The sequence below is a fragment of the Oryctolagus cuniculus genome, chromosome 11, assembly GCF_964237555.1.
Source record: "Oryctolagus cuniculus chromosome 11, mOryCun1.1, whole genome shotgun sequence".
In the NCBI taxonomy this organism is placed as follows: Eukaryota; Metazoa; Chordata; class Mammalia; order Lagomorpha; family Leporidae; genus Oryctolagus; species Oryctolagus cuniculus.
In genome coordinates, this window is record NC_091442.1 from 107,544,520 (window position 1) to 107,568,848 (window position 24,329).

The 24,329-nt window shown below is 42.5% G+C and overlaps 1 protein-coding gene across 8 annotated transcripts in view; it reads right to left on the reverse strand.

The window, feature by feature from the left end:
• The window catches only part of SLC41A2 (solute carrier family 41 member 2), a 140,713-nt gene that overhangs the window by 20,556 nt on the left and 95,828 nt on the right, over positions 1-24,329 (reverse strand). For 7 of the 8 annotated variants that reach the window (XM_051846057.2, XM_051846056.2, XM_051846064.2 and 4 more), the window contains 2 exons: positions 12,447-12,578; positions 9,746-9,894 (listed from right to left, as the gene is read on the reverse strand). In XM_051846057.2, the coding sequence (XP_051702017.2) occupies positions 9,746-9,894; positions 12,447-12,578 (281 nt within the window). Of the gene's footprint in view, positions 1-6,824; positions 7,087-9,745; positions 9,895-12,446; positions 12,579-24,329 lie in introns of those variants that run through there. The other variant, XM_051846066.2, reaches the window with a different exon arrangement.

The window sequence follows — 24,329 nt, forward strand, 5'->3', positions numbered from 1 at the left end:
GGCTTAACACCGACAAAGAAGACAATTCTTCCTGTGAAGTCACTCAAGGACTCAGGCTGCAGTTTAAGAAAACCCCACCTAAAGATAAGTAACTTCTTAGTTACTACAATTCAACTCAACTCAGCTCCTGCTGACTACTTGCGTTCCATAACTGTCTCCACTATGCCACTCAGGAAAACTCCTCTACAGTCACCCCTTTTCCTGACTGTCCCACCAACCAGCTCTGACACTGTCATGATTAAGGACCCCACGCTCAACCCGGAGGGTTAATGACAGCAGAACAGTCATCCAAAACACCCCAGTTTCCAAGGCAGTGAGTTAACGACAGGCAAGCCTAAAACTGTCCTTATCAAAACAGGTTCTTTCACACCTACTGGAAACTTGTGGGCTCATCTTGCTTCTAACTTGTTAAACCAAACAACCTTTTGTATGCACCAAGGAGCCTCAACTATGGATATATTACAACAGAATTTGTTAGGTCTAGGCACCTCCCTTAAATACTTTTCAAAGATAACTAAGCAAAACTTATCTTCTTTGCCTAGAGCTAAGGACTCACCACCGAACTACAAGCCTTACTATTTACTATATATAACGACTGTGTCTGCATCTCTGGTGATCTAACTCGAAAGCGTAACTGCTCTTCTATAACTCATGTAGACTATTCAAATGATGTGACTACACCAATGCGCTGGGGTCTTCTCTGTAGTAACACTTCTCTGTTCACAATTCCTAAGTCATATTCCTGCCTTTGCTCAGTGGGTCGAGTAGTACCCCTTCTCATCTCTCCTGAGAGCCTCTGTACATTCTATACGTGCCAGTCGATCATCACCCTCAGACTGTGATGACGCCTTAACACTGTTCACTTTAACTGCGGCACTGAGAGCAGCTATTTTCATTATACCAACTCCTGGACTAGCTGCATGGGCACATAAAGAGATCAATGAGCTGGCTCGTATATTAGAAAAGACAGCTAATGCCACAGCTACTGCCTTAACATATCTTAATGATGGACTGAGTCAGGTTTAAGAAAGTGTTTTACAAAATTGTGTGGCCATTGATTATTTATTGCTAAAAAACCAAATCAGATGTGAGCAATTGCCAGGAATATGCTGTTTTAATCCAGCTGATAAACCTGGTTCAAAGGGAGATTGACAGGCTGCATGAGGAAGTAAATAAAATACATATGTCGACTGAAAGTTTCTTTGGAAATTGGAGAAATTTCTTTGAAAACTGGAAGTGGCTACCTTGGTTACTGCCCTTCCTAGGACCAATATTTATCCTCTTTCTGGCTCCTGCTGAGACCATGTATACTAAACTGTCCAGCATGCTTTTTGTTACTCAGGCCTAAGCGACTAGAAGCCATCAGACTCCATGCGGTACTTCAGACAACGCCTCTGAAGAAGCCCACATTCTACTGGGGACCCTTAGATCGACCTCCAGAAGAATACCCTGCTTCTGTTCCCCCAATGACACCCCTCTTCAGCATGAAGCAGCCAGAACGGTCATCGCCCAGTTCCCCCTAACAGAAGTTGGGGTTCCAATCTTCTGGAGGTGGGAGTGTGAGTTAAATGAGTAATAGAGAGTCAGGGTGGTCCCCTGGTAGAAATTTGGAATTTCGATGTGCCTGCTCCCCCGAAAAGGGTTTATCTTTAGCAGATCAAGTGTCCTGCTCTTGGGAATCTCCAAATTTAAAATTTACCACGAGGGGCCAGCGCTGTTGCACAGCGGGTTAATGCCCTGGCCTGAAGTGCCGGCATCCCACCTGGGCACCGGTTCGAGACCCAGCTGCTCCACTTCCCAGCTAGCTCTCTGCTATGGCCTGGGAAAGCAGTAGAAAATGGCCCAAGCTCCTGGCTCCTGGCTCTGGCTCAGTGCAGCTCCGGCCGTTGCAGCCAACTGGGGAGTGAACCATCAGATGGAAGCCCCCCACCCCACCCCGCCTCTCCTCTCTGTGTAACTCTTTCAAATAAATAAATAAATAAATCTTTAAAAAAATAAAATTTACCATGAAAACAGCAAGAAAGTGGTGATTACTCCCCTTCCCTGACTTTGGGATTTTTTTTTTTTTTTAATCATAAACAAGCCAGACAGGGTGGAGAATTGTAAATCAGCTCTTTTGTTGAGTTTGTTACCACGTCCTCATTGATTTACAGTCTGGTCCCCAAGATTGTACTTAAAAACTTCATTATCACCAGCCTTGTGGGTCTTCCTCTCTTAGAATCCCCCTCTTTGCCACTGTGGTAGGAGGTTTCCAACCTAAATCCTACTTTACTTTCTTTTTTTTTTTTTTTTTAAAGAACTTAATAACATCACTTTCATTCTTTTTTTGGTTTTATTTATGTATGTATGTATGTATGTATGTATGTATTTTGACAGGCAGAGTGGACAGTGAGAGAGACAGAGAGAAAGGTCTTCCTTTACTGTTGGTTCACCCTCCAATGGCCACTGCGGCCGGCGCACTGCACTGATCTGAAGCCAGGAGCCAGGTGCTTCTCCTGGTCTCCCATGCAGGTGCAGGGCCCAAGGACTTGGGCCATCCACCACTGCACTCCCAGGCCACAGCAGAGAGCTGGACTGGAAGAGGGGCAACCGGGACAGAATCCGGCGCCCTGACCGGGACTAGAACCCCAGGTGCCGGTGCCGCAGGCAGAGGATTAGCCTATTGAGCCGCGGCGCCGGCCCATCCTACTTTACTTTCAAAAACAAACAAAAAAATTAAAGGAAAAAAAGAGAGAGAGGGGATAGAGGGAGGGAAGGATAGCTATCTTCTTAGAACTGTATCTCTGAAATACATGGAATCTGTTCTTTATATTCATAAAAATTAAAGTATTTATTTATATTTATTTAAAAGGGGGGGGGGAGTGTTTCAATCTACCTGTTTACTCCCCAAATGCCTGCAATGACCAGGGCCAGGCTAGGTAAAAGTTAGGAGCCAGGAACTCAATCTGGGTCTCCTGTGTGGGTGGCAGTGACACCAGAACTTGAGTTGTCACCTGCTGCTCCCAGAGTGTGCCTTAACGAGGGGCTGGAATTTGAAGTGGCACTTCATATGAGATGTGAGTGTCCCAAGTGGAGTCTCAACTGTTGTACCAAATGCCCACCCCTAATATTATTTGTGAAACTCGATTATCGATTGGAAAAGTGACTCAAATCACTCAACCTCAAGAAGGGAAATGCTGAAGCTGGAACTCCTCAGAAGGAAAAACTTAGGTGATAGGCAGATGAACTGTTTAAAAGTAACATTTTTGTCTCTCCCTTGTAAAAACAGATAATAGCCAGGGGTAAATGTTTTCTAAAACCAAACTTACACAATGAATTTCTCAAGGGATTTGGTGTGGTTTAAAATCCTAGTGGGGTTCTTAATAATCTAATTTTCTGTATTAAACAATCAGTGCCTAAAATAAGGAATTAAAATTTCATTTAGAAATAGTTTTAATTGCTTACCAATTATATTAACAAACACTTTGTTGGACTTCAATAGGCATAAAAGCTAGAAGATGTTTCATTTTTTCTTTTCCCACAAAGATATTTCACAGAATAAAAAGGAAAATTATAATAGTAAAACAAAAAGCAGTTTTCTTTTTAATCAAATGAGTGAAATAATGGATTATAGAAATGAGACTTCAGTGGTAACAGATTTATTCATGTTTGAGATCACCCATCTAATTAGTTTTATTTATTTACTTTTCCTCTTTCAGTTTGTTTAAGGGCAATCTTTTTTTTTCCTTCAAGAGGAAGAAATGTGTGACAGAGACAGAGACCTCCATCCATTGGTTCACTCCCCAAATGACGACAACAGTCGGAAATGAGCCAAGCTGTGAGACTAGAATTTACTCTAAGTTTCTCAGGTGAATGGCAAGGACTCAACTACTTAAGATACCACCTGTGCCCCCCAGGGTCTGCATCAGGAGGAGGCTGGGATTTGGGAGCCAGTGTGGCATACAACCTAGGTACTTTGAGACAAGGGCATCCTAATCAAGGGCTTCAAAGTTAGGCCAACAGGGAAGTGCAGTGGAGGATGGCCCAAGTATTTGGGTCCTGCACCCCATGGGAGATCAGGATAAGTACCTGGCTCCTGGCTTCATATCAGCGCGGTGCGCTGGCTGCAGCGCACCGGCTGCGGCGGCCATTGGAGGGTGAACCAACAGCAAAGGAAGACCTTTCTCTCTGTCTCTCTCTCTCACTGTCCACTCTGCCTGTCAAAAAAAAAAAAAAAAAAAAAAAGGCCAAGGACTTGCCCCTTAAAGGCAATCTTGTTGCATGTAGGATGTAGGATGTAGGTCATCCAAACTTATAATTTTGTCTTTTCAAATAAATCATATTTAGTATTTGTAACACAAGGGAGAAATAAGATGTACTAGTGTTATTTCTTTGCTCAAGAAATTTTTAAAAAATTTTTGTTCTCATCTACTGGAAAGGCGGAGGGACGGAGGGAGGGAGGGAGGGAGGGAGGGAGGGAGTGAGGGAGGGAGGGAGATTTCCTATTGGCTGATTCACTCCTCAAATGCCTGCAACAGCCAGGGCTGAGTCAGGCTGAAACTAGGGACCCAGAACTCTGTCCAGGTCTCCCAAATGGTGACAGGGACCCAAACACTTGAGCCATCACTTGCTGCCTCCCTAGATGCATCAGCAAGAAGCTGGATCAGAGGCCAAACAGCTGAGACTAAACTTGGCACTCCAATATGGAATGTGAAGTATCCCAAACAGCAACGTAATGCCCTGTTCCGCAACACCCTCCCGAGTTGTTTATCTGACTGATAGTTATTATTTTTGTATCTGCTTGGTTTAGTATGCTGTCAAGGTACTACCTCTTTGAAAAAGACTGCAGGGAGTTAATCAAACAAATAGACAGAAAACCGTGAAGAAGATGGCAAGACTTTCTTTTTTAAATCTCAAGGAAGGCCAGCAAGGTCCATCACAACTTGAAATTCCATAGCCCAATTTTTTGCTTCATAAATTAATAGGCGTTGGGGTAGTCAATGGAGCATCTGAATAAGTAGCACATGAAAGCAGGAAAATCACTGTTCAGAGACAAAGAACCCAACCTTCTCTCAGTTTGTAGAAGAAAGTCTGAAGGGTCTTGAAAGAGCTCTTGAAAAAATGCAAATTATTCTCTTTATATACAGAAGATCAGTTTAGCATACATTAAGTAAAGATTTCAACAGTTTGCTCCCACACAGAAACATAAAGTGAAAAATACTGTTTGAGTACTAGTTATAGCATTAAATCTCAATGTACAGCACACTAAGGACAAAGATCCTACATGAGGAGTAAGTGCACAGTGACTCCTGTTGCTGACTTAACAAATTGACACTCTTGTTTATGGCCTCAGTAATCACCCTAGGCTCTTGTCATGAGCTGCCAAGGCTATGGAAGCCCCCTGAGTTCACTGACTCTGATCATATTTAGACAAGGCGATGGTCAAAGTGGAAGTTCTCTCCTCCCTTCAGAGAAAGGTACCTCCTTCTTTGATGACCCATTCTTTCCACTGGGATCTCACTCGCAGAGATCTTTCATTTAGGTTCCCCTCCCCCCCCCCCCCCACAGAGTGTCTTGGCTTTCCATGCCTGAAATAGTCTCATGGGCTTTTCAGCCGGATCCGCATGCCTTAAGGGCTGATTCTGAGGCCAGAGTGCTGTTTAGGACATCTGCCATTCTATGGGTCTGCTGTGTGTTGAAAATGAATCTTGATGTAAATGGAAGGGGAGAGGGAGTGGGAAAGGGGAGGGTTCTGGGTGGGAGGGACGTTATGGGGGGGAAGCCATTGTAATCCATAAGCTGTACTTTGGAAATTTATATTCATTAAATAAAAGTTTGAAAGAAAGAAAAAAAAAAGAAAAATGCAAATTATGAAAAAACTGCATGCTGGACCCCACATTGGATGTTTTTGTTGGAGGCGGCAGCTTAACCTGCTGTTAACACAATGTTACCACTGGTCCCAACATTTGGAATTTAAAATCTTAATTTCAAAGATTCATTATTATGGGAAAATTCAAAAGTATACAGAAAAACTCAAAAGCACAGGGCATTAATTAACTCCATGTATTTTCATGTACTATAACGCAGCTTCACCTATTACCAACTCATGATCAATTTTACCCTGACCATTCTCTTTCAGATATCAAGGCATGTCATTTCTAAAGTAAAACCTTAGAATTTTAACTGATCATTGTTATATTTTGTGAGGTTTTTGTTTTGTTTTTCATTGTATTTTATTTTAAATTACCTAGTTGGTGAAAGAGAAATTGGTGATTATTGAAAGCAAAGAGAAGAACATTTAGATTTTTTTTAGCTGTTCTGGATTCTGGAACTTCTGGTACCTAAATAATTTCTGGTACCACTGATGGAGAAGATAGAGCTGGTAAGACAGTAGTCATTTAGTTTAACAAACATTAACTGACCACTAGAGATGGGGCTATGTGCTGGATATATAAAAATGAGTAAAAAGGGACTGGAATTGTGGCACAGCAAGTAAAGCTGCTGCCTGTGACGTCAGAATCCCATATGGGCACTGGTTCGTGTCCCAGCTGTTCCACTTCTGATCCAGTTCCCTACTAATGGCCTTGGAAAAGCAGTGGAAAGTGGCCCAAGTGCTTGGGCTTCGCTGCCCATGAGGAAGACCTAGAAGAAGCTCCTGGCTCTTGGCTTTGGCTTGGCTCAGCCTTGGCCAGTGCAGCCATCTGGGGAGTGAGCCAGAGGAAAGAAGATCTCTCTGTCTCTCCCTTTCTCTCTGTAACTCTTTTAAATAAATAAATAAATTTTTTAAAAAATGAAAAAAGTAAAACAAAGACCCTTTCTCTGGAATGGGTGAAACAGACACATATCAGACTAAGTCAATTTAATATGGAAAAGGCTAGGATAATAGTATACATAAAGTAAGATGGGAAATAGAGAATAAGGCCACTGAGACCAAATTAGATATTCAAGAAAGGCTTCCAGTAAGAGATGACGTCGGAGCAAAGGCAGAAATACTGTAAATGGCTGCTAATACGTCATTACAATAAATCTAGTATCACGTTCCTTTCCAACAGATTTCCTTCATTTCGGTGGTCAGGGAATTGGGGAGAATTTTCAATGAAGAGTAGCCTGGGAAGAGAGTAAAACACCAAGAATTCAAAAACCAGCCTCTACAGCCTGTCCTGTGAGGAACACTAAAGAGAAAGGAGCACGGTCTCTATCTTCAAGGACGCAGGAAACTGCATCAGGGAAAATTGAACACTAATTAGAACCTCTGCTATACCACAGTTAGCTGAAATTAAACATGCAGTGGAAAATCTTACTTTACAATGGCTAATCAAAATACAGAGACTAGGAATGAGAAGAGTGGTATGGACTGAAATATTTGAGTAACAGCTAGGACTAAAACCAAGGTTTTTTTATTTTTAAGATTTATTTATTTATTTAAAAGGGAGGGAGGGAGGGAGGGAAGGAGAGGGAGAGGGAGGGAGAGGGAGAGGGAGAGGGAGGGAGGGAGAGGGAGAAGGAAAGAATAAGAGAATGGGAGAATATCTTCTAATCCGCTGGTTTACTCCACAAATGGCTGTAACAGCCAGAGCTACACCGATTCAAAGCCAGGAGCCAGGAGCTTCTTCTGGGTCTCCCATGCGGGTGCAGGGGCCCAGGCACTTGGGCCATCCTCTACTGCTTTCCCAGGCCATAACAGAGAGCTCAGTCAGAAGAGGAGCAGCCGGGACTTGAACCGATGCCCATACATTTTTTGATGAATGGGTATTTTTTAAGATTTATTTATTTATTAGAAAGACAAATAGGGCTGCATTGTAGGTAGAGTTGCTGCTTGAAATGCTGGCATTCCATAGGAGTACCAGTTCGATTCCTGACTGTTCCACTTTTAATCCAGCTTCCTGCTAAAAGCCAGAGAAGAACAGCAGAAGAAACAGAGCCCAAGTGTTTAGGTCCCTGATACCCATGTGGGAGACCTGGAAGAAGCTCCTGGCTCCTGGCTTCAGCCTGGCCCAGTCCTGACCATTGCAGCCATCTGAGGAATGAACCAGCAGATAGAAGATCTCTCTCTTTCTCTCCCTTTCTCTCTGCCTCCCTCTCCCTGTAACTCTGACTTTAACAAAGAAAACTGGTGCAAAGAGGGGGAGAGACAGAGAGAGGTCTTGCTTGGGAAAGCAGAGGATAATGGCTCAAGTACTTGGGCCTCTGTCACCCACAAGAGAGACTGGCAAGAAGCTCCTGGCTCCTCTGTTGCGGTCATCTTGAGGGGTGAACCAGCAGATGGAAGGTCTACTTATTTATTTATAACTCTTTCAAATAAATAAATAAATCTTTAAAAAGTAAATCAAGTAAATAATAGTCTTAATAGCCTTAATAGTCAAGGACTCTGTCTTTAAAAATTTCTTTATTTTGTCCATCTTTGGATTGATTCAAGCAAGCAGAAAAAGTCAAGATCTTTTAACTAAACCTCAAAGAGGGGTGTGTGTGTGAATGTGTGTGCATTTGCACATGTTGTGTATGTTTGTGTCTGCTAGTATAAGAGCATGAAATGTTTGAGACAATCTAACTTTCTCAGGAATCTACTGGAAGGCATGTTCATATAAACAAGAAAATAAAAAAAGGGAAGATATGGAATCAAGGAACTAGGAAATCCAAATGTTCTGTATTTAAAAAGTCCTCTAGGGCCAGCACTGTGGTGTAGAGGCTAAGCTGCTGCCTGCAATGCTGGCATCTCATATGGGTGATGGTTTGAGTCCCGGCTGCTCTACATCTGATCCAGCTGCCTGCTAATGTGCCTAGGAAAGCAATGGAAAACGGCCCGAAGGGCTGAGCCCCTGCAGTCATGTGGGAAATCCAGAAGAAGCTCCTGGCTCCTGGCTCTGGTCTGAGCCATCCCTTGTCTTGTGAGCGTTTGGGGAGCGAACTAGTAGATGGAAGATCTGTCTCTCCCTCCCTCTCTCTCTCTCTGCAACTCTACCTTTCAAATAAATAAATCTTTAAAAAAAGGGAAAAAGAAAAGTCCTGGAGTAGATGGTTAGCCCAGCAGTTAAGGCACAGTTAAAACTTTCACAATCCCTTATCAGGGTATCTGATTTCAACTCCTGGCTCTGGCTTCCGATTCCAGGCTACAGCTAACGCGGATCCTAGAAGGCAGTGGTGATAGTTCAAGGAATTGGGTTCCTGCCATCAATGTGAGAGACCTGGATTGAATTCCTAGTTTTGGTCCAGCCCAGCTTCGGCTTCTCTCTCTACCTCTCATATTAAAAACAAAAACAAAACAAAAAATTTTATCCTGAACTTTTCTGTTTTAAGAAAGTCAAAACAGGGGCCAGTAGTGTGGTACAGCAGGTTAAGCTGCTGCCTGCGGCACTGGCATCCTACATGCACATCAGTTCAAGTCCCAGCTGTTTTACTTCTAACCCAGCTCCCTGCTAATTTGCCTGGGAAAGCAGCGGAAGATGGCCCAAGTCCTTGGGTCCCTACACCCATATGGTAGACCCAGATGAAGTTCCTGGCTCCTGGCTTCAGCCTGTCCCAGCATTAGCCACTGTGGTCATATGGGGAGTGAGCCAGCAAATGGAAGCTCTCTCTCTGTCTCTCCCTCTCTCTGTAACTCTGCCTTTCAAATTAATAAATAAATCTTGAAACAAAGTCAAATCAATACAAAGGCATTCAGTTGATTTTTGAAATAGTAAAATAGGTCATATGCATTTAGATTTACAAATAATTATATTTTTACAACAGTCTAATCATAAAAGACATTTCAAGAGGTTTTAACTCTTACCTGTAAAACAGCAGCAAATAAGTATACAACTATGAAGATTACAGTTAAAGACGTATGACCACTTTTCATCAAATGAATAGTGTAGAGGAATATTAAATGTCCAGGAATCACTAAAAGCAGCAGAACTTGGGCAGACTTATTATTTACTCCTGTAATATAAAATGTAAAAACAAAATCATATTTTGGCTAGTAATAAGTCACAGTTATTGAAATTTGAGGATTATTTTCTAATTACTATATAGAATCACACAAAATTCATTTGTTAAAATTTCAACTACTTGCAATGCACTTAATTCTTTGAAATTCCCATTATTTGTTAATTATAGCTGGTTTTAAAAAACTGGCCATGAAGAATACTGGTCAAAGTTTAACATCTTTAATAAAAATAGAGGTAAGACAAAAGAGAAAATACAAAGTTTTAAAGTTCTGAAATGTTGTAACTTTATTCCTTTAAAGTTTTAACATTGATATTATTAGGCTGGACATTTCTTTCTTTTTTTTTTTTTTTAAGATTTTATTTACTTATTTGAGAGGTAGAGCTATAGACAGAGGGAAAGACAGAGAGAAAGGTCCTCCCTCTGCTGGTTCACTCCCCAAATGGCCGCAACGGCCAGAGCTGCGCTGATCCGAAGCCAGGAGCCAGGTGCTTCTTCCCGGTCTCCCATGCAGGTGCAGGGGCCCAAACACCCTGGCCATCCTCCACCACCCTCCAAGGCCACAGCAGAGCTGGATCAGAAGAGGAGCAGCCGGGACTAGAACCAGCGCCCACATGGGATGTTTCTTTTTAAAAATATTTTAAAGACTTATTTATTGGGGCAGGCACTGTGGCACAGCGGGTAAAGCTGCCACCTGCAGTGCTGGCATCCTATTTGGGCTCCAGTTTGAGACCCGGCTACTCCACCTCTGATCCAGCTCTCTGCCATGGCCTGAGAAAGCAGCGAAAGACGGCCCAAGTCCTTGGGCCCTGCACCTGTGTGGGAGACCTGGAGGAAGCTCCTGGCTTCAGATCGGCACAGCTCCATTCGTTGTGGCCATTTGGGGAGTGAATCAACAGAAGGAAGACCTTTCTCTGTATCTCTCTCTCTCACTGTGTATAACTCTACCTGTCAAATAAAAAAAAATTTAAAAAAAAAGATTTATTTATTTATTTATTTGAAATGCAGAGCAACAGAGATACAGAGGGTGGGAGAAAGGAAGCGAGGCAGAGGGAGAGATAGAAGCAGAAGGGGTGTGTATGTTGAGACGGTGGGGGGGGGTGGAGGGAGAGGGGAAGGGGGGGGAGAGAGAGAGAGAATATCTTCCATTGTTGGCTCACTCCCCAAAGGGCTGGGCCAGGCTGAAGCTAGGAGTAATAATTTCATCTTGGTGTCCCACATGGGTGGCAGGGGTCATTATCTGCTGCCTTCCCAGGTGCATCAGAAGGAAGTTGGACTGGAAACAAAGCCAGAATTTGAACTGGCACTCTGTTATGGGATGCCAACATCACAATCGCAGGCTTAATCCACTGTACAACACTGAGACTGAACTCCCATAATGTAAAGACAGGACTCAGTCTCTCCCTTAGCCAAAGTGACCCTGCCTGTCCTTTATCAAAAGGAATTCACTGAATTGAGGGAACTATGCACATTACCCTACAAGGTTCTAATTACTAGATTTAAGAAGTCTTTTGTTGGGGCTGGTGCTGTGGCCTAGTGGGTTAAGCTGCTGCCTACAACACTGGCATCCCATATGGGCGCTGGTTCAAGTCCAGCTGTTCTACTTCTAATCCAGCTCCCTGCTAATATGCCTGGAAAAGCAGCAGAAGATGGCCCAAGTGCTTGGGCCCATGCAGCCACCTAGGAGACCTGGAGGAAGCTACTGGCTTCAGCATGACCCAACCCCAGCTGCTGTGTTCTGCAATAATGCTGGACCCTTATTTTTTTTTTTTTTAATTTTCATTTTACTTGAAAGGTGGAGAAACAGAGACAGACAGAGTTTTTCCATCTGCTGGTTCAATCTTGAAATGCTTCTAACAGCAAGGACTGGACCAGACTGAAGCCAAGAGCCTGGAACTCATTCTGGGTGACACACAGGGATGGCAGAGACCCAAGTACTTGAGCCGTCACTGCTGCCCCTAGGGTACGTATTAGTAGGAAGCTGGAATCAGAAGTGGAGCTGGGACTGCTCCTGTGCCTTTGATATGGTATGGGGGTATCTGAAGTAGTATCTTAACTGGTTAGGCTGGGCATTTCTGATCTTCATTCAAATGTCAATAATCACATTTATTTTCATCGAGGGAAAAAAGAACTGTGAGGTTTTATATTGTTGTCTCAGTTTCTAGTGCCTGACTCACATCAACAATATACTGTTTCCTGCAACTAAGGTTATCCTTTTTCATCCTGTTTGAGACCAAATGCTTAAATTTAGAAAAGCCAAAAAGACTGTCAGAAAACAGAGCATATCAATCTCCATAAATCACCTAGCAATGTTTTTTTTTGGTGTGTTTTCCTGACAAACAAAGAAGATATTCCACGGAAAGGAATAAAAAAAAAATAGACAAAGACCAACTTCAGAATTTCCGTCCACTGAAGTCAGCTCTCAGACACAGGAAAGTTGTGCAACTTTCACACACAAAAAATTTGCATTCAGCAAAGTCACCTGCCTGTAATTCGAGAGAGTAATAATTTCTGAAAAAACTATGCAAAAATCTACAAGCACATACCTGGACCAAAAAATGTTCTAAATGGGTAGTAACAGCCTTTGGGTTCATCAGGCAGTTCTCCTGGGATGCTATGTAAATGGAGGTAGGTTGAAATCCTGCTAGCTTGAATGGCCACCAAATTGCCACCAATACCTAAAAGGAAAGGAGAGATCAAAGCAGTTATCCCCATGTTTTAAACTTCTATAAATTCTTTTTTTCATATTTTTATTTATTTATTTGACAGGTAGAATTGCAGACAGTGAGAGAGACAGAGAGAAAGGTCTTCCTTCCGTTGGTTCACTTCCCAGATGGTCGCAATGGCTGGAGCTGTGCCGATCCGAAGCCAGGAGCCAGGTGCTTCTTCCTGGTCTCCCATGCGGGTGCAGGGGCCCAAGCACCCGGGCCATTCTCCACTGCTTTCTCAGGCCACAGCAGAGAGCTGGACTGGAAGAGGAGCAACCAGGACTAGAACCAGCGCCCATATGGGATGCTAGTGCCGCAGGCGAAGGATTAGCCTAGTGCTCCATGGTGCCGGCCCCAAACTTGCATAAATTCAAACAAAGTTCTTGTGAAATGCTGAGTTATTTAAAGTTGAGGTGTGTGGAGGGTCATCCTGGACTTGATGGACTGGGAAAGTCCCTAGCTAAGGGCAGGGCAAACTCCCCAGCACCACTCAGAAAGGTAAGTGACCTCCCCAGAAAAACACTTTGGACCACAAGAAAATTCACCCTAAGAAGAGACTGTCCTTACAAGTAAACCCCTCAGATTATAGTCTGTGTTGCAGCAGTCTGCCTCTGGCTGTCCAGCCTGCCTTCAGCTCTCCTGCAGCAAAGTTCACAAATCTAACTCTGCTCACTCTGATTGTTCTGTAAATTGTTTCACCACCTGTGACACCACCCTCACTTGGTTGGTTCCCACGACAAGTTAGGCATTCCAAAAATATAAAATCATTGCTATGAAAGATTATTTTTTCAAATATGAATGTCTGATATGAAAGCAAACCAGCCAGGCTGGTGCTGTGGTGCAGGGGGTTAAGCCACCATCCACAGTGCCAGCATCCCATATGGGCACTGGTTCCCAGCTGCTCTATTTCTGATCCAGCTCCCTGCTAATGGCCTGGGAAAGCAGCAGAGAATGGCTGAAGTGCTTGGGCCCTAGCATCCACGTGAGAGACCTGGAAGAAACTCCTGGCTTCATTTGGGGAGCAAACTAACAGATGGAAGATCTATGAAAGAATCCCTCTCTCTCTCTGTCTCTGTCTCTGTCTCTCTCTCACTCTCACTCTCTCTCCCCCTCCCATAATTCTGACTTACAAATAAACAAAATAAAGCTTTTTAAAAGAGCATTTATAAAAATCATTTATCACGAGGTTGGCGCCATGGCTCACTTGGCTAATCCTCCGCCTGTGGTGCCGGCATCCCATATGGGTGCTGGGTTCTAGTCCCGGCTGCTCCTCTTCCAGGCCAGCTCTCTGCTGTGGCCCGGGAAGGCAGTGGAGGATGGCCCAAGTGCTTGGGCTCTGCACCCACATGGGAGACCAGGAGAAGCACCTGGCTCCTGGCTTCAGATCGGCGCAGCGCCAGCCGTAGTGACCATTTGGGGAGTGAACCAACGGAAGAAAGACCTTTCTCTCTGTCTCTCTCTCTCACTGTTTCATTCTGTCTGTCAAATAAAAAAAGTGTTTAAAAAATCATTTATCACAACTAAGATCTAAAAACTAGGTAACAAAATGTTTCATATTTATCATCTTAATGAGAGAGAAAATAAGATTTATTTAAATAGGCAAGACCTAATGCTTTTCTTCTTAGCTTATTAAAAACACGGCATAAGGCACTGAAAAAAATTACTCAAAAATATCACCTTTATAACCTGGATTATCTTTCCATATACTGAGGTGGAGGGTTGATGCCAAGACAGGAAATGAATTCCAAAGGGTAACAAGCCCCTCCAAGGTGAAACAGAACACTTGAAAAGTGTTTCTCCATTCACAGAGTATGGAAGGAACAAATAGTAGGCATAAGATCAAGTAGGACAAAATCAACTGAAAACTTAAAATTCTAAAATGCTGAGTGTGAGCTAGCATAAACATTTAGAAATAGTTAGGTGTTCCAGACACAGGTGGCGTTCACAGTCACCTGCCTACTAGCTTCCACTAGGTGCTTATCAGATAGACTGAAGTAGGGCAGGAGCCTTGAGACAGCCAACCACAGGGGCACTGGTAAGTAACTTCATCCATTTTCAAATATGGGCATATATTATATAACCCCTCCCTATACAAAACAAAAGCTGCTTGGGGAGGTAGAGGAAACATTCGAGCAAGCTGGCCCCAGACAAGATCTATTGACACTGGGTTAAGGTAGTTAGGTAGATATTAGCCTATGTGTGTGAGAGGGACCAAAGAAACTCAGAATTTTTAAAGAAAATAAATTTATGTGCAACGGAACGAGGAAACAAGCCCGGAATACAGAGCTGAAATTACACCTGAAGTAACTGCTCTTGTACAGGAACCCTGGTAGAGGGGTTTCAGCCCTCTCCCTTGGGGTATCTCAGAAGAATCCCCCTGCCCTGCACCAAGGAGGCTGTTAGGTCCAATAAACATGGGGCTGATAAGATCCTGGGAGGATTTTCAGGGATTCCACATACAGAAATCTCCCACCCACAATTTCCCAGAAGAGGGAGGAGGGGTGAAGAAATGGGGGATCCACATCATGCCCATAAATACTCATCTGAATGCAGACTGGGCTCTCATTCTCTGAGATGCCCACCTGATCCATCAGGTGTACTTCTCTTCATTAAACTTGGCTAGCATGTTTACCACTACTCTCTGTCTCACATTGGATTCTTTTTCTGCACAAAGACAAGAACCTGTGAACAGCCATCTCTGACAACAACTAGAGGCAGAAGAGAAGCAAGAGCTGCCTGCTCCTGGAGGAGTGGAATCAAAACCTTCCTGCTTGGAGCCTGCACTGTGGTGTAGTGGGTAAAGCTGCTGCCTGCAGTGCCAGCATCCCATATGGGTGCCGATTCTTGTCCCGGTTGCTCTACTTCCAATCCAGCTATTTTCTATGGTCTGGGAAAGCAGTAGAAGATGGCCCAAGTTCTTGGACCATTGCACCAGCGTGGGAAACCAGGAAGAAACTCTTGGCTTCAGATCAGCTCAGCACTGGTCATTGCAGCCATTTAGGGAATGAACCAGTGGATGCGAGACCTCTTTCTCTCTCTCTCTCTCTCTCTCTGCCTCTGCGTAACTCTGCCTTTCAAATAATAAATAAATCTTTGAAAAAAATTTCCTGCTTAACATCAATCTGACTAGTTTGGGTGCCAATAGGTAGAGGGATAGAAACATTGAGAAAGCCCTATCCCTGAGGAACAAGTGCAAAGGGACCATATAAGACTAAGAATGAAGCAAGAGAATCCCAAACGTCAACCTGTGCCTTGCACTGAGTAAGAAGCATCAGTAACTAACTTACTGGAAGAAGAGTAGAACACAGATAACTAAGCTTCCCACGCTGCAGGAATACAGCACTCAAGGCTTCACACTAGCACAGGGTAGAAGCCCATCAGTAAGAAATTTGAAGTCAGTGGTATACTGAAGGCAATCAGGAAAACAAACTAGCTCAGCTACTGACTAGACAGAATCAATTCTCCACACTAATGACCTAGTAGAAGAAAAGGACTATCCATTTCTAGATGTAAATAAGATTTATCTTAATCTCTAATTTTTTTTATAAATACAATGTCTAGCATTTGATAAGAACTTTCAAGACAGTAAAAGGAATAAAGAAAATAGACTACCAGAGGAGTTAAGAACTCAATGGCACCAGACCCACAGATGATCCAACACTGAAACTATTTGACAAGGACTTCAAAATTACTATGATTAATGTGTAAAAACTATCTAATACAAAAAGGGTACAGCATGTATTAAAAGACAGAAACATAAATAAGTTAAAAGTGAAAATATGGAAAAATTGCTAATGAAAGGAAAGTTAGAGTCACTTATCAGGATCAGAGGAAACAAAGCATTAAAACTATCCACAGGGGGGCCGGCGCTGTGGTGCAGTGGGTTAACACCCTGGCCTGAAGCGCCGGTATTGCAAATGGGCGCTGGTTCAAGACCCGGCTCCTGGCTTCAGATCGGCGCAGCTCCGGCCATTGTGGCTAATTGGGGAGTGAACCATCGGATGGAAGACCTCTCTCTCTCTCTCTCTCTCTCTGCCTCTAGACCTCTCTCTCTCTCTCTGCCTCTCCTCTCGCTGCATAACTCTGACTTTCAAATAAATAAATAAATTATCCACAGGGATAGAGATGAACATTGAATAATGCTTAAGAAGGTCAGTTTATGAGAAAGAGATTTAAAACTTAGTGTAGATATACCTAAAAATGGATCTCCAAGCCACATAAAGCAAAACTTGAACAAGGAAAAATAGAAAAGCCTGTGTTTACAACTTACAGACTTTACCTCTGTTATTAATTGATAGACTTTAAATATCAATAATTACACAGACATTAGTAATATTAATTTAAGTGACATTTATAGAACACATCATCCAAAAATAGAATATACTTCAGAAGTGTACACATGGAATATCCATAAAAACAGACCATTTATGGACTATAAACAAGTCTCAATAAATTTGAAATGATTGAAACATGCAAAGCATGCTTTCTGGCCACAACAGAAAAGAAATGTGTGGGTATCTGGGAATTTCCCCAGATATATAGAACATAGACAATATATTTCTAAATAATTCAGAAGTCAAAGGCAAAATCATAAGGGAATTTGGGAAATATTTTCAACTTAGTGAAAATGCAAACAAAAAATACTGAAATATGTAGCAGGCACATAAATCAGCACTTACAAATTCACAGCATTAAATACTCATATTAAAGAGAAGAAAAATGGCTGGCATTGTGATGCCACAGGCTAAGCCACACTTGTGACTGCCAGCATCCCCTATAGGAGTGCTGGTTCGAGTCCTGGTTGCTATGCTTCCCATCCAGCTCCCTGCTAATGCACCTAGGAAAGCAGTGGGAGTGGCCCAGTTACTTGCGCCCCTGCCACCCACATGGGAGACACTGATGGGTCCCTTGTAGCTATTTGGGGGAGTGAACCAGTGGATGAAAAGTCTCTTTTTCTGTCTTCTCCCGCCCCCTCTGTTATTCTGTCTTTAAAATAAGCAAACCTTTAATAAAAAAGAAAAAGAAGAAAAGTCTCATATTAATTATCTAAAGTTTGCATCTTAGGTACCTAGAAAAAAATTAAATGAAAAAAAGCAAAAAATGAGTAATAAGCACAAAAGTACAAATCAGTGAAATAGAAAACAAAACAAAACAAAACAGAAAATAAGCTAAAAACTAGTTCACTGAACAAATCAACAAGAAAGCAAGAAGACAGTAATTCCAATGTCAAGAATGAAAGAGAAATCATTACAGAATATGCAGACTTCAAAAGGATAATGTAGGGGTCAGTGTTGTGGTATAGTGGGTAAAGCTGCTGCCTTCGACACCAGCATCCCATATGGGCACCAGTTTGTGTCCTGGCTGCTCCACTTCTTCTGATCCAACTCCCTGCTAAAGATCAGCAAAAGCAGCAGAAGATGGCCCAAGCCACCCACATGGGAGATTCAGTTGAACCTTCTGGCTCTTGGCTTTGGCCTGGCTCAGACCTGGCTGTTGTGGCCATCAAGAGTGAATCAACAATACAAAATTCTCTCTCTCTCTCTCTCTCTCTCTCTCTCTCTCTCTCTCTTCTTTCTCTTTCCTCTCCTCTCCTCCTCCCCTCCCTCTCTCTCTCTGTAGCTCTGACTTCCAAATAAATTAAATCTTTTTTCTAAATGATAATGTAGAAATATCATGGGGGCCAGCACTATGGCGTAGCAGGTAAAGCCACCACCTGCAGTGTTGGCATCCCATATGGGTGCTGGTTCAAGTCCCGGCTGCTCCACTTCTGAAGCAGCTCTCTTCTATGGCCTGGGAATGCAATGGAAGATTGCCCAAATCCTTGGGCCCCCACATCCGCGTGGGAAACCTGGAAAAGCTCCTGGATCCTGGCTTCAAATTGGCCCAGCTCTGGCTGTTGCAGCCATCTGGGGGGTGAACCAGTGGATGAAAGACCTCTCTCTCTCTCTCTCTCTCTGCCTTTCCCTTTCAAATAAATAAATAAATCTTTTTCAGAAAAAAGAAATCTCATAAACAACTTTAAGAAATACTAATCAAACCATTAGCTAGTGAAATCCAGCAACCTATAAAATATGTAATACATTACAACAAAATTGGATTTATTTTAGGAATACAAGGCTGATTTAATATTTGGAAATAAGTATATGCAATTCAGCACATTAACACATGAATGGAAAAAATTATATAAATAAGTGTACAAAGATTGATAAAATTCAACATCTATGATTATAAATTCTTGGCAAACTAGGAATTTCTTTAATTTGAAAATCACAACCCCCTCCCACACACAAAACCTAAGATACAACAAAGGAGGCACTGCAGATCAATAAATAGTATTACAAACTATTAAATTATTATCTATTTGAAAGGCAGAGAGAAACAGGACAGAGACTGTCCATCCACTGGTTCACTCCCCAAATGCCCACAAGAGCCTGGGCTGGGCTAGGCCAAAGTCAGGGGTCCCGAACTCAATCTGGTTCTCCCATGGAGGTGGTAGGTACTCAACATCCCGAGCCACCTCTGCTAGCTGCCAGGGTGAGCATTTGCAGAAGCTGGATCGGAAGCAGACTCAAAACTTGGGATGCAGGTGTCCCAAGTGGTGTTTTAACTGCTGTACCAAATGCCCACCATTAGACTTCTTAATATGCAGTTTTAAGATAGTTATTGATATGACACAATTATGAGATTTGATCCTTACTCTTGTACCAAATACAAAAATCAATTCCAGATGAATTAAAGATACCATGATAAAGGCAGAATTATTAAGCTTTAGATAGCAGATAACAGAAAAGGGATGATGTGATGACTTCATCATCAATTCAACAGGATTAAGGATACCTGGGTAAGTGGTAAAGCATTGTTTCTGGGTGTGTCTGAGATTGTTTCTGCAGATGGGTGTATGTTGGCAAGGGATCTGGACAGAATAAAAAGGCAGAGGAAAGGTGAATTCTCTCTCTAGGAGCCAGGAGAGCCTACTCCTCTGCCCTTGGATATCAGAACTCCAGGTTTTTCTATCTTTGAACTCTGGGACTTGTCCCAGAGATCCTCCTGAATTCTAAAATCTTCAGCCTTAGATGAGGATCACATATAGGGTTCCTTGGTTAAGAAGAATTCAGAAAAGCCATTTGACTTCCTCCCTGGTTCTGAAGGTTTCAGGTGGCCAATTAAGGGACTTATTAGCCTCCATAATAATGAGTCAATTTCGCTAATAACCTATATATATCTATCCATCTATCTATCTCATTCCCTCCCTCCTATCAGTTGGTCTCTCTGGAGAATCCTAACTGATGTAGGGAAGGGAAGGATTTTTTTTTTTAATGAAACAGAAAAACTGCAAACTAGAAGGAAAATGTTGATAAATTTGACTACAGTAAGATTTAAAACTTCCATTCATAATTTGGATTAAAGGGATCGGTGCTGCAGTGTAGCGGGTAAAGCCGCCACCTGCAGTGCCAGCATCCCATGTAGGCGCGCCTGTTCAAGTCCTGGCGGCTCTACTTCCAATCCAGCTCTCTGCTATGACCTGGGAAAGCAGCAGAAGATGGCCCAAGTACTTAGGCCCCTGCACCTGCATGGGAGACCTGGAAGAAGCTCTTGGCTTCAGATGGGCACAACTCTGAATGGTTCGGCCAATTGGAGAGTGAACCAGCGTATGGAAGATCTCTCTCTCTGCCTCTCCTCTGTGTAACTCTGACTTTCAAATAACTAAATCTTTAAAAAATAAAAACCAAAAAATGTAATTTGTATTAAAAACAAATGGGAGAGTTAGGTGTGGTTTACAAACTGTGACAAATACTGATAATAAAAAGAAAAAAATTTTTGAAATTATATATATGGGTTCTTCAAAAAGGTCATGGAAAATGCATATTATTATTATTATTATTATTATTATTTGACAGGCAGAGTTGGAGAAAGAGAGAGAGAAAGGCCTTCTTTCTGTTGGTTCACCCCCCAAATGGCCGCTATGGCCGGCGCGCTGTGCCGATCTGAAGCCAGGAGCCAGGTGCTTCCTGCTGGTCTCACATGCGGGTGCAGGGCCCAAGCACTTGGGCCATCCTCCACTGCACTACCGGGCCACAGCAGAGAGCTGGACTGGAAGAGGAGCAACCGGGACAGAACTGGTGCCCCAATCGGGACTAGAACCCAGGGTGCCAGCGCCACAGGTAGAGGATTAGCCTAGTGAGCTGCAGCGCTGGCCAATGCATATTATTTTTAAAATGCATGGATTTCAGCCGGCGCCGTGGCTCACTAGGCTAATCCTCTGCCTTGCGGTGCCAGCACACCGGGTTCTAGTCCCGGTCAGGGCGCCAGATTCTGTCCCGGTTGCCCCTCTTCCAGGCTAGCTCTCTGCTGTGGCCAGGGAGTACAGTGGAGGATGGCCCAAGTGCTTGGGCCCTGCACCTGCATGGGAGACCAGGAAAAGCACCTGGCTCCTGGCTTTGGATCAGCGCGGTGCGCTGGCCGCAGTGTGCTGGCCGTGGCAGCCATTGGAGGGTGAACCAACGGCAAAGGAAGACCTTTCTCTGTCTCTCTCTCTCACTGTCCACTCTGCCTGTCAAAAAAAAAAAAAAAAAAATTAAAAAAAAATGCATGGATTTCAAATTTTTTTTTGCACCAAAATAAGCTTATCTTTTAATTCCATTTTCCACAGTGTTTTTGATAACTGTCAAAGGACAACCATCCAGAATATATAAGGAATTCCTATCAACAGGAAACAGGACAAAAGACTCAGTTCACAAAAGAGGTGAATCCAAATTGTTAGGAAACATAGGAAGAGGTTCTCAACCTCACTGGTATCAGAAATGAGAATGAAAGCACAGTAAGTATCATTTCATATTGATCAGGGTGACAAACATGTTTAGAATGAAAACCTCAACTGGCAATAATAAGGGTGAGCAATGAGAATTCGATCACAAAGCTAGCAAGAGTATAAACTGTTATAATCCCTTTGGAAAACCGGCACTGTGTAATGAAATTGCTGATGTGCATAAGCTATAATCTAGCAATTCCACTCTCAGATAAACATTCAGAGAAATGCCTGTTTGTATGCACCAGTTGGATGAATGAGTTTTCAAAGAGGCATGCAATCAAAAGATCTGGAAATCTTAAACTTAACGCAGGATTCCATTTGAATTACTGTGACTATTCTGGCAGAAAGGGACATTTTTGTACTAAAGAAAAGAGAAATTCCAACAGGCTGTCTGAACCAGGTGCTCAAACTCAAAACCTTGAACGGCATCAGACAGAATCAGAAGGCAGCAAACCTCTGCCCACAACCATCCCCCAACTGTTGATCCAAGTCACCTGGAAGCTAACGGATTTTCCCTCCACCACAACAGAGATTGCCTTGGCTTTATCTAATTGTTGCTAGATGGTGACTTTTTCGCTTAACAACTTAGGATCTGATTTTTATAAACCAGCAATAACTAACTTAATATGGAGAAACCCAGCCCTACTGGCCACATCTGTAAGTTAATCTGAAGTATAGTAAGTATCACACTCAGAAACATAAGTTAAGAGATTTTGTCAGTCTACATGATTTATATATTACCTGATACCTAATAAAGTTTTGGCATTTACTTCATCCTGATAATGCTAATTTGTTATAGGAATAAAAATTTAATATTTTTTAATCACAGAAAAAATTTTAAGTAGAGAAACAAGGAAACATGAGTTCTTGCCCTCCCTCACACACTGTTAGAAAGATTTATCTATTTTTGTGCCAATGCACCAAAAGCAAAACAAATTAAATATATTTTTAAAACTAAAATTATAATGACTTGATCTTAAAGGTAGCTTCACAATTTTCTCGTCACATATCATTTACTAAGTAAAAAATTCATTAACAGCAAATGCTGAATTTAAAGTCAGTTCATCATAAAAGCACATCGCATGGAGTTCTGAAAAATTTTATAAAAGAAAATAAATGTCTTTAAAAATGTGCTTAAAAGTTATATTGATGAGGTGGAATAATTAAGGCACATGAAGGCTGAGCTCTGTTCTTAGCAGAATTCTGACTGGCTCATACCACATGGACTTGAAAACTGGCAGCCACTTAGGAAGCCTGCGGTGATACTTAACCTCTTGAAGCTCTCACCCCTCCTAATCTGAAAATGAGGACCATTTCACATCTACCTCATAAGGATGCTGGGGGAAGTAAATTAAATACTGCCTACATGAAGGACACTTAGCACAGCTTCTGGACACAGTAAAGGCTCAACAAATGTCAACTATTATTACTATTAATAACAAACCATTTATGCAAATGGTTCTGACTTGGTATTTTTTCTTAACTATAGGTCACAGAATGTCCAGGAACTGTATTGCTCTTCAATTCACATATTCTCTTCTTTAAAAAAAGAAAAGAAAGATAATAAATCACTTGGTACCCATATTTTAAATAATTATTTAAACAATTAAGGAGACCTAACAGTCCAGTTCACTGCATTGATTTTCGACGTGGAAAGCCAGGAATTCAGCAGAAGTCAACTTATGAAGAGCCCTGACAGCTCTGCAGCCAAGAGTTAGGTCACTGGAAACAGAACTGTTGAAGGACTCCCAGGTCAGAGCCGCAGGTCTTACTGGCTCTAAGCTGAAAAGCCCTTCACTCAGTCCAACTTCCAAAATAACCACTGCTATTGAGGGGATGGCCAAGTAGGGTCAGCAACGTTGCAGGCAGAACCGTAAATTAACTAAAAATGTTTTCCTTTTGGAGATGCCACCCACCTTCTCTTCAGGCCAGCTCTCCTCCCAGGCCAGCTAGGTAATGCACATCTACAGGGTGCCTTCCCTAAGGAGGTTCACACCTCCCTCATCATTGATGTCTCTTCCGGTAACCCATGTGAAGAGACAGATAGGTCTGGCCTGATTGTCAAGTTTTTTCTTTTTTCTTTTTTTCTTCAAAATTGTGTTTAACACCACCAGTGCCATGAGGCCCTTCGAGTATTTTCCTCTCTTGGAAGCCCTCTTCCATGCCACTCCAGCTGGAGGTCTTTGACTCTAATAAATCTTGCTTTTAAATCTACTTGTCTGCTTGAAAATTCTTCTTTCATTGGAGACAAAGAACCAAAGTAATACTATCATCTCCACTGTTGTTTCACCCATAACAGTGCCGGCGTCTGTTATGGGCAGCAGTTGGAGACATGGCTGCTCCACTTCCAATCCAGCTCCCTGCTAATGCACCTGGGAAAGCAGCAGAGGATGGCCCAAGTGCTTGGGCCCTGGCACCCACTCGGGAGACCCAGAAGAAGCTCCTGGCTCCTGGCTTTGGCCTGGCCCAACCCTGGCTCTTGCAGCCATTTGGGGAGTAAATCAGAAGATGGGAGATCTCTGTCTCTCCATCTTTAAGTAACTCTGCCTTTCAAAACAAATAAAAATAAATCTTTAAGAAAAACTTCATAAAACAAATTTGTTGGCAGAATTTTATAAAGTTACTTTTATCATTTGTTACAATGTAACAGATTAACATATATAACACAAATAAATTCTTAGAAATAATCAACTGATCACCTTCCTCTTTCCCATATACCCCCATTTGCCTCACACTGCCATCCAGGAAACAGACAACTGACGTTACAATTGCTCCAAATTAAAAATAAAATGAACTGAGACTTTAAAAAGACACCAGAGAAGGTGAATACAATTTTAAAGTAAACAGCATAATTAGTGAAGGTACTAATTAAAGTTGGAAACTCTCATGGTCTCATCATCATCTGCAGTTAT